The sequence below is a fragment of the Triticum aestivum genome, chromosome 3B (assembly GCF_018294505.1).
Source record: "Triticum aestivum cultivar Chinese Spring chromosome 3B, IWGSC CS RefSeq v2.1, whole genome shotgun sequence".
NCBI lineage: Eukaryota > Viridiplantae > Streptophyta > Magnoliopsida > Poales > Poaceae > Triticum > Triticum aestivum.
In genome coordinates, this window is record NC_057801.1 from 393795339 (window position 1) to 393806583 (window position 11245).

Below are 11245 nucleotides of genomic sequence, written 5' to 3' on the forward strand. Positions count from 1 at the left end.
GTTGGTGTGTGTTCTAGGCGCCTTTCCCTCATATATATAGGTGGGAGGGAGAGGGAGCAGCCAAGGGGGGCGCCCCAAGTAGGAGGAATCCTACTTGGAGTCTCTCCCAAGCCACGCGCCCCCTGCCACATATAACTGAGGTGGAAGGAAAGAGGTGGGGAGAGGGAAGGAAGTAGGAATCCTAATCCACACTTTCCTTGCCCTCCCCTCTTTCCTTCTCCTCCTCATAGGGCTGGCCTCTATAGGGGCGCACCACGGCTCGTGTGTTCCCTCACTTGGCCCATAAGGCCCATATCTTTGTCGGGGGTGCCCGAAACTCCTTTCCGGTGACCCGATAAGTACCCGGTACCCTCCAGAACACTTTCAGTGTCCGAATACCATCGTCCTATATGTAAATCTTTACCTCTCGACCATTTCAAGATTCCTCGTCATGTACGTGATCTCATCTGGGACTCCGAACAACATTCGGTCACCAAATCACATAACTCATATAATACTAAATCGTCATCGAACGTTAAGCGTGCGGACCCTACGGGTTCGAGAACTATGTATACATGACCGAGACACCTCTCCGGTCAATAACCAATAGCGGAACCTGGATGCTCATATTGGCTCCTACATATTCTACGAAGATCTTTATCGGTCGAACCATTATGACAACATATGTAATTCCCTTTGTCAATCGGTATGTTACTTGCCCGAGATTCGATCGTCGGTATCTTCATACCTAGTTCAATCCCGTTACCGGCAAGTCTCTTTACTCGTTCTGTAATACATCACTTCATGACTAACTCCTTAGTCGTTTGCTTGCAAGCTTATGATGTGTATTACCGAGAGGGCCCAGAGATACCTCTCCGATACTCAGAGTAACAAATCCTAATCTCGATTCATGCCAACCCAACAAAACACCTTCGGAGATACCTGCAGAGCATCTTTATAATCACCCAGTTACGTTGTGACGTTTGATAGCACATAAGGCATTCCTCCGATATCCAGGAGTTGCATGATCTCATAGTCAAAGGAATATGTATTTGACATACATGAAAGCAGTAGCAATAAATTGAACGATCAATATGCTAAGCTAATGGATGGGTCTTGCCCATCACATCATTCTTCTAATGATGTGATCCCATTCATCAAATGACAACACATGTCTATAGTTAGAAAACTTAACCATCTCTGATTAACGAGCTAGTCTAGTAGAGGCTTACTAGGGACACAGTGTTTTGTCTATGTATCCACACATGTATCAAGTTTCCGGTTAATACAACTGTAGCATGAATAATAATCATTTATTATGATATAAGGAAATATAAAATAACAACTTTATTATTGCCCCTAGGGCATATTTGCTTCACCATCTCATATCTTCATATCAAATCCTGGACAACCACATCTTGTTTCTCAACAACCCTCTCTAAATCTAGGAAGGCCGTGACCTAGGAGCTGCTTCCAAAATGTAGGAGTTTGGATAATACACTGCTTTCAAGTTTCTAGCCTAGGGAGTCACGATCTTGCAAAACATTTCATGCTTGCCTTGCCAAAAGAGCTAGATTAAATAGTTCAAGATCATGGAAACCAAGATCTTACTTAAATTTTATGTCGTGTCATCACCTTCTAGGACACCCAACACGCTATCCGTTGACCTTCCTTGCTCCTCCATCATGATTTCTTTATCATGGAATTGAAGTTCTCACACAAACCTTTACGATGTTTAAAACATGTCATTGAATAAATCAAGATAGATGGTGCCACTGATTTGATCAGAATCTTCCGATTGGATGCCCCTTGTAGGTCTAAATCCATCAAATCCAATCTTTTGCCATTATAAACATGACTGTAAACTGTAAAAGAAACTGCGTTTTTTTTGAGACAGTAATTTTTTTGAGAAACTTTTGAGACAGTATAAAAAAACTGAGCTTTATTAATCGAAATCCCAAACTTAGCCCAGTCCTGCCCACCAGGCAATCTATCCCGTACTCCACTCGCTGTTGGGCCTCAGCCCGCCACGCATCCCACCCGCACGGCCTCGCCCTAGGGTTTCTCCGTCTCTCTCTCTCTCTCTCCCCCGTTTCTCTCCTCCCAATCGAATCGGAATCCATGGAGTCGTCGCGGTCGCGGAAGCGCACGCGTCAAGAGTTGGACAGCGCCGGCGACCCGCCGCCGGAGCGGGAGGTGGTAATGATCCTATACTTTGGTTACTATGCCTGCGACTAGGGCTTGGGCGTTCGGGTTATCACTAACTTGGATTTGGCCCTGCCGCCGGTGCTGCAGGTAGCAAGGGGTGGCGCGTCGCCGCCTTGGCGGGATGACGACCGCGACGGCCATTACGTGTTTGATCTCGGCGAGAACTTGACCCGTCGGTGTAAGCACCCGCGTCTTAGGCCTGTTGTTACCTCCTAGAGCTATTGTGCACGCATATAAATACTTATTTATGTTAATTTTGAGAAACATGGTGGACAAAGGCTTGCCAATGTGCACATAGTTTAGAAAAAAAAGATGGATAAAGACTTGTTTATGTAATAAATAATTTGTAACTACTGGTGGTAGGCACCGGCAATTACTTGTCCTAGTTGTTGTTTTTTAAATGGATAAGGTTCACCTCCACAACGTGCATGAATGATTGGATTGTTTTATCTTGTTGTATAGAACTTTTTAATTCTGCTTTCAGCTGAAGGGGATGATGAAGCAAATTTCCCCTTTAATTTTTCAAATGTTATGTTTATATTAGCATACAAACTCGATTGGCACACGTACTCCTTTTGACAATAGGTCTAAGTTGAAACTGGGAACACCTTGGTGATGCATTATTGTTTGTTGACAATCTCCTTTTTTGCTATGCAGACAAAATCTTGAGCAAAATGGGTGAAGGTTCGGGTTTCCTTCATTATGTTTTCTATTGTAGTTCTCTTTTTTTTGCTATTACTCTAATGTAGAGCGACACGAGTTGGATTTTCATAGGTACTTTTGGCCGAGTTTTGGAATGCTGGGACCGTGAAACACGTGAATATGTTGCAATAAAAGTTGTCCGAAGCATCCGGAAGTACCGGGATGCTGCAATGATTGAGATCGATGTGCTCAATCGCCTTGCAGAAAATGAGAGATACAGATCCCTGTTAGTGTCCCAACAAACATAATCTCTATAACCTTACTCTTAGCTATTTCTTACTTGATGAATGTTCTTTAATGGCCAGCTGTGTCCAAATTCAAAGATGGTTTGACTATCGCAACCATATATGCATTGTAAGTTTGATTTTCTTCTGTTCAGTTAAGCAAGTTCTACATGTTGATTTCAAGTGTCAGTTATTACATTCACCTCCTATAGCGCATTGAATTCCTGTTTATATGCCTTGTTTGTTAACAGTTAATTTTACTAGCCCTCTCAGTACCTCTTACTCGTGCAAAGTGAGATGTTCATGCTGGTACACATAACATGATAATGTAGTCGTAATAAGATTTGCATGCTTATAAAACAGTTGCTTTTCTTCGCTCTTTCCTCATGAAGGTTGCCTGGTATGGAAATAAAATAAAGATAACTTTATTCAATGGATATCAATGGTTTTGTCAGGTATTTGAGAAGCTTGGGCCAAGCTTGTATGATTTTCTAAAGAGAAATAGATACCAACCTTTCCCTGTGGAACTTGTGCGGGAGTTTGGACGACAACTGTTGGAATCTGTAGCATGTGTGTGATTGCTTGATTCTGCATATCCGTTCTTAACAAGTTTGGCAGTTGCAGATTCATTTTTCCCTTGCTTTCAAGTGGCATGCTTGACCATCTTTTCCTTTCTTCTAAAATAGATATGCACGAATTACGCCTTATTCACACTGATCTGAAGCCAGAAAACATACTCCTCGTATCTTCCGAATATATAAAGGTTCCAAGTTCCAAGGTACCTAATCTCGACCAATTTTGTGGTGAGCCATCTGCTATTTTGAAATTAGGCATACAGTATTAGCAGTTATCTTGAATGATCACTTGGGGTTGTACAGAAGAATTCACAAGATGAGATACACTTCAAGTGCTTGCCAAAGTCCAGTGCCATAAAGCTGATAGATTTTGGTAGTACTGCCTTTGATAATCAGGAACATACCTCGATTGTTTCTACGAGGCATTACAGGGCACCTGAAATAATCTTAGGTAAATTGGTTGTTCTTAAGGTTTTCTTATGTTTCATCTTGTTTGAGGTGTATGTTTATGTGTTTTTAATTATATGCTTGTAAAGGAAAAAAAATGTTTATAATCCTAGGAATCCAAGTATGGTGCATGCCAGTTAATACTCTTGTTTATCTATACATAACAAAACTTATTTAGAAGAGAAACTGTTTTGCCATTTCCAGAATAGTGTTGGTTATGTTAGATGTAATCCTTGTGTTATTTACTTAGCTAGTAGCCAGGTTGGATCACAGCTTCTTTAGTCAGTAAGTTAGTATATGCAGCTAGTAGTCACTTGCTTTTTTGCATGCACTGGCAGCTGCTAGACTGCAGGGTCGGTTTAGCACAATGATGGAAGATAAATTTACAGTTCTACAGACATCCAATGATTGATCTTTTAACTTTTAACTACTGGTTGGTTCATATAATATGCCAAGATTTTGGGGCATATGACAGTGTTTTTCTTTGCTCAATTGCTTCTTTCCTAGGTGTTTTTGTACTTTTGCTCGGTAAGATCTTATAGATGGCCATCCACTTCTGACGATGGAAAAAGGTGTTTTTAAGAGGGGTATATTTACTGGGTTTTATGATATAGATTAGTACTGTTGGTTTGTTACAGTCTAGTTTGGACATGCTCAGTAATTATGCCCTGAAGATTGCATTACATTGAAGGATTGATGTACTAGCTGAACAGATAATATGGCACATCTTGTCCTTGTAAAGTGGTCTGTCTAAAAATATATTCAGCTCTATATTTGATGGTTCTGGCCCTAACGAGACTAGTCTTGCATGAATAGTTATACAGTTGGGTATTTATTGGTCTAAATTGTACAGTGCGTTTTATACATGTCAAGCTGAAACCTGCACAATGATCCTCTTATTTTACTGTGCTGAACTACCGATAAATATTGACTATACTGAACTCTGTTCTTTCTTTGTTGAATAAGAACTCATCTTTTCTCCTTTTTCCTTGTGGTTAGACCAACTGCTGTAGCAGTGGCTAATGTTTCTACTCCCAGAGGGGAATCCTGAGTTCTGATGTTACTGAATATTCCTTTGGCAGGCTTAGGCTGGAGTTTGCCATGTGATATTTGGAGTGTTGGTTGCATCCTCGTTGAGCTATGCTCGGTTAGATTGCTTGTGATGCCTGTCTTTCCTCTTTTACCTTGATATATGGTCCTAACCTAAGTTTATAGGGGGAGGCATTGTTTCAGACACATGAGAACCTGGAACACCTAGCAATGATGGAGAGGGTTTTGGGACCCGTACCAGAGCACATGATACGGAAGGCTAGGTTCGTATTTATACCGTTAATTTGATTATCATTTTTTAATTTCTCGTTGAGCTATCATTAACAAACAAATTATCTCCATCTGTGTCCTGGAGGTCCAGGATTACTTTTAGAACCAAACCCTTATTAGAGCATCTCCAATAGCACGTGTATATTTGGATGTCTATGTATTCATATAGACAATGGTCTAAAAAGATTCCCTCATATACACATCCAGTTTTGCATCAGAACGTCTATATACAGGGACCATGACAGGTGGGCCGTTGCTGGGAAGAGAAAGAAATCATGACTACAGCTGAGTTTAGACGACGCCTTCACATTGTCCAGGCGTGGACATTGTCGAGGTCGATTTAGAGGATGTGTATATTTGGACGACCATATAGACAAGCTGTTGGACGCCTGTTTTGGGCTCATGTCGTGGAAAACGAGTATAGACATCCATATAGACAAGCTATTGGAGATGCTCTTATTGGGCTTGTTTCTCAAGAGAATGGCAGTATCTCCACTTGTATCCTGGAAGTCCAGGGTTTGAGTCAGTATCCTTAAAAAATCAAACAAGGGAAATGCTGCCTAAGAACCTAATAATTCCCTTTCCCAGGCCCCCACAACAAGTGGGAGCTTTTGATGCTGGGATAACCTTTGGTTATATTTTTGAGAGTGAAATATATATCTTTCTCCTTTGCACTAAATCTTCTGCATCAAATGTTTTGAAGAACTCTGGCACGTCCTACCTGCAAAGAAATATTTCTTTTATTTTTACACGCAGTCACATTTTTTTTTGGCTGTGGTTCCCTAAGTTCTACGGTTTATAGTTGTTCACTGGTTTGCTACTCAGAAGTAGTTTTGGCTTGCATCTCTTCTGTTTTGATTTGTAGATGTTGCTCGTAAAGGTAAATTTGGCAAGCATCTGCTGGGATGTTTCTCCAGAACATATTAACATGCGGGGATGCTCTCCCAAACATATTATTTTTTATGTTGTTTCTGCTAATCCACTTTAAAAAGTATTGAAGAATAAATCTGTTTCGAACTTCCATACATCTCTGTACATCATTATGTAAGCTTAAATAGCAACACTTAAGTTAATAATATGCTATTGAGTACTGCATCCAATTCTCTGTTTATTCTTGCATTTAACTTATACTCAGATCTCATTGTATTCCTTGGAATATGCAGTTCATCAGCTCAGAAATATTTTAGGCGAGGGACACGTCTAAATTGGCCTGAAGGTGCTGTTACAAGAGAAAGCATCAGAGCAGTCAGAAAACTACACCGGCTAAAGGTTCTGATTCCCCTGATTATTCCTTCTTAGTTTTATTTGGTCATCCTTTTTTACCAATTTTCAAAGAACCTGTGCATTTTTTAAGCCAAAGTGGAAAAGCTGCAAAATCTGAAGTATAAGCGCAAACAAACAGGGCCTTACATAAGTAACTGCACATGACTTTCTCAAAAAAAAAAGGTAACTGCACATGTATAGATAAGTCTTCTTCCACTGGTTTGAGACTATGTACGGTAGTGCATACTTATAATTAATTCTAACACATAGTTTTTCTTGGGCTCGTTGGAGTGGAAATACAAAAAGTAAATAAGTTCCACTTATCCAGTCCGTTGGTAATGATATTTTTAGTTGTAATTAATCCAGAATATTTAGGTGCTGTGCTGCTTGCTTGTTGAAGTATTAGTTTAATTCACGACTGAGAGAGTGTGGGAATGTAACCTACAATATGGAAATAACCGTATCGCAACTCAGCTTACATATCTGCAACTTCAGGACTTGGTTGCGAGAAATGCTGACCATTCAAAGGCATCACTGGCGGACTTGCTATATGGTCTTTTAAGGTTTGAGCCTTCAGAGCGCCTTACTGCCCAAGAGGCTCTAGACCATCCATTCTTCCGAATTCCAGGTCCAACATGACAATTGGAAGATGCTTTGATTCCGCCGCTCGCCAAGAACAAGGCCTGGAGAAGCAGCGGGCACAAAGCCGAGAGCAGAATGCCTTTGGCTAATCTCTAGCATAAAGATGATGTAAGCCGAGCTATGGCGCTTGCGGTGGTGGTGATAAGCTGTTGTTCCAGTCGTTCAGGTGTAATGTACAATAGCATTTTTCCTAGGGAGGTTAGTGTACTGGATGCGACCTGTACATTGTGAAGTTGCGGTGCACCACTGGTTGCCGTCTGAATCCTGGTTTTGTAATCGCACTACAATGATCACTGACCAAGGCAAGGCAGCCGTAAAGGAGGTGCTAGTATTTTGCCTGCCTGTGCCATGTTCCGTTTCTCGAGAAGTCTTGACAGGGCTGAGAGTCCCTGCAAATTCAGACCATGCTGTTGAAAGTTGAAATTAAATCAAGTTGTAGTGTGTTTTGAACTTATCCAAAAACTGAATTGTCGGAGACTTTGGAAAGCACTGTTCCGGGAATACTTTTAATAAGACAGAAAAAGCAGAGTTAATTCTTTGATTGTTTGTTCGTCGCCCTTCGCGGGTACTTTTTGTCCTTTGCAGGGTGCAGCAGGCACATCCATCTCTAAGCTCTTTCCCATTGTCACTCTGCTCCCCCGACTATTAGCAGCAGCAGCGACTTGTGTATGGGCTAGGAACAAGGAGATATGGAATGTCGCCAAATTTTTGTTTTGGCTTCGACTTGGCCAGAGCAGGGCTATGCGAAATACCTCATCTTCATCGCGACGGCTCTTTCCTGTTTCTTATGCAACACAGAAACTGACTGCACAGAACGTTTTTAAACAGCAAAGCTGCAAGCAAGATGCTGACTTTGGAAGTTTGGAGATTTGGCCGTCGTGGCCTCGCCGGCGACGACATGTACCCTGGTCCAGCCACCTGCAGCGGCCGGCGCATCGCTAGCCCTGACGCGGGAGTATATAGCAAAAAACTACCACATTACAGGAGGCTTACAAAAAACCCACCACTTTTCTTAATTTTTCAAAAAACTATCACAAATTTGGTTGGCTATTCCAAAAGACCCAGTCACCAAACGGTTAAAATATATGCCTGATTATGACATGTAGGGCCTGCCCGTCAAGTCCACGTCGAATATGGCTAACGACCCGCGTGCTCACGGCCGTTAGGGCGCATCCGTTCCGACCGGGTCAGGACCACCCGAGCTATCTCCTCTCTCCCCCTCGTTCATTCTGTCCCCCTCCTCGGTCTGGTAGACCTAGGCATTGTAGTTATAACAATAGAATAGGATCCTAATCAAAATAAAACCAGGCAATGGCGGCGACTCTTGGGGGGGGGGGGGGAGATGGCATGGAGGGAGATGGGGGAGATTATTTGGAAGTGGATAACTGGCCGGGCAGCGGCAGCTTCGCAACGCATCCGCCTCAGCAGCCTACACTTCCGGCGCCGCCACAACCTGCAGTGTCGTCGCGGAGGCAGCCTACGCCCTCTGCATCGGCGAATCAGGAGCTGTTGCTTGAGTACAGAGCGGCCAGGGCTTTTGCTGGCGCCATCGCCGCGGATCCGCTAACTCCCACCGCTGAGCCTCGGCATTTGGAGGGGTTGAGTAAGTTTTCTTTCTTCTCTTCATCTACTCCTTGACTTGAATGGAGCTAGTTGTGGATGCCAGAACTTCGGTTTAGTTTGAGGTAGGGCTAGGTTCGTAGGTGGTCCATGAAATCTTTAGTTAAGTCTGACTATATGTTAGTTTAATGCAGTAGTGATTCAGATTAGTAGATGTATTTAGTTGGATGCAGTAGTGATTCAGATTACTAGATGGATTTTGTACTCAGTGTGCATGGTTCAGATAGGTTTTGTTACTGAAGTTTATTACTCATTAGCTCTGCAATACTGAATTTTGTTACTCAGTGGGATAAATATGGATGCAGTTATAGATGCAATACTGAATTTTTTTAGTTAGTGGGCTAAATATGGATGTAGTACTATTGTGCCACTACTGAATTTTGTTGTAGTAGATTTATTCAGTTAGGTTTTTTTAAATCGTGTACAAGTTAGAAAGAGTTGTGAAGTAACATTGTATATAATACATGCTGGATGACAACATTTGGGAGGTGAGGCTACATTTCAAGGGCAGAAACAACATGGAAACAAGCTTCTCTCTTTGAGACATCACATTTCTCAATTTGATTGCACTTATTGAGACTGAAGGGTATGGGTTAGATGACTACATGTACTATGTGAAGAAAGTAGGAATTGGACAGAATGGGTTATTGCTTCTGGACAGTCAAGAGGCAATAGAAGAAATGATTGACCACTCTGATTTCACAGTTCTGAATATCCTAGTGGCGAAGGCTAATGAAGACAGAGATGTTGAATTTAGTAGGGGGTAACAATGTTTATGAAGAACAAGTTCCAATAGGAGCCCAGTGGGGGGGTGCTGGTTTTGTGTTAAGTCTATCACAAGATGGTGTTGATCACCCTCTTGAAGCAAATCTAAACACACAACATAGTTGCAATTTGAACACTACATAAGCTCATTCTGAAGATGAGGCTGGCGGTGAAGATGGAGGTGCTTGTGGAGAAGATGAGATGGACAAATCATCTTCAGACTTTGGATTGATAGGGGCGATTATAGAGGCATAAGGATGTCTTACAAGGGTTGGAAGAGAGGTGAAGAAAATACTGTCAATGAAGAAGAAAATTATGTTGCACATGAGAGGCCAGAGTTTGAAGGGGATAGTGATGTTTCAGAGTTTTGGCAGGAGGAGAAAGAGGATGATAGTGCAGAGGAAACTGCTATGGCACAAGTCAGGCCTGAGAAACTGAAGCCTATAAGAAGAGGAGCACTAAACCCAGGACCTACTTCCAGAGCTCACAGTAAGCCAGAGATCCCCGAGTTTGAAGATTTGTACCTGAAGCTGATAAATTTTGCTTCCTTGGTGATGATGACATTTTTGATTTAGATGCAGAGGTACCAATACTACCTTCTGGGAGGAAAAGAAGATTGAAGAAGAAGGAGAGGAAATGTGTGACGCCCGGGTAATTAAACTACAGTAACCCTCTACTAAGGATGCCACGTCACCTCGGTTACTGTTGATAATCTCTCGTTAGTTCAAAAACCGATTCAAATTCAAATTCAAAATTAAGTAAACAATAAAAGTTTTCAAGTATTAAAACTAAAATGTTCGGAGTGAGCCAATTAATGCATAGGTAATTATGGTGGAGAAACCACACTTTTATAAAATGTTTAAATACTCTAAAATAAATATAACAGTAGCAAATACAATTATTTAAATGCTTTAAAAATAATAAACATTTTCAAAACTAATTTGTCATAAGTATTAAACTATTGTGGCAGTTGCATAAATTTGTTAAATCTATTTAGGTGCCACTTTGGTAATTTACTAAAGCTAAAATAAAAGGAAACTAGCAAATAAAAATAAGAAGAGGGAAAAAACCCCCGCTTCCCCCACTGGGCCTCGACCCAGCCGGCCCAGTCGACCACCCCACCAGGCCGGCCGAACCTGGCAAGGGCCAACCGGCCAGCCCACCACCGCTCCCTTATCCACCCCCACTACCCGAAACCCTAAACCACCGGCACCCCACTTCCCCCACGTCGCCACTCCTCCTCCCCCTCTCGATCCAATCTGGATCGGTGGATCGGCACGATCCCCCCCCCACTCCTCTGCTCGATCCCCATCTCCTTCCCCCGCTCGATCGCGGTCAACCGCGCCCCGTCCCCACTTGCTGTCGCCCCACCGCTGGCGCCACCGCAACGGCGCCGCTCGGTCGTCGCCGCCTCCTCCGCGGCCGCGCCGTCGCCGGACTGCCTCGTCCCCGACCCCGACGCCCGCCGCCGCCCGAAGCCTCCCTCGTCGGAATGCCACC

The 11245-nt window shown here is 42.7% G+C and overlaps 1 protein-coding gene across 2 annotated transcripts; it reads left to right on the forward strand.

Annotated features, from left to right (window-relative positions):
• Positions 1-1956: 1956 nt before the first annotated feature.
• On the forward strand, positions 1957-7896 carry LOC123070030 (serine/threonine-protein kinase AFC3). 2 transcript variants are annotated; one of them, XM_044493036.1, is made up of 12 exons: positions 1957-2178; positions 2275-2365; positions 2845-2871; positions 2962-3115; positions 3195-3243; positions 3569-3683; positions 3800-3891; positions 3992-4139; positions 5218-5282; positions 5351-5448; positions 6619-6724; positions 7214-7896. In XM_044493036.1, exons 1-12 carry the CDS (start codon positions 2101-2103, stop codon positions 7355-7357), a joined length of 1167 nt encoding a protein of 388 aa, XP_044348971.1. In that variant the 5' UTR covers positions 1957-2100; the 3' UTR covers positions 7358-7896. The 2 variants fall into 2 exon arrangements, with proteins under 2 accessions (XP_044348971.1, XP_044348972.1); XM_044493037.1 differs by having other exon boundaries at positions 1973-2175.
• Positions 7897-11245: the final 3349 nt, after the last annotated feature.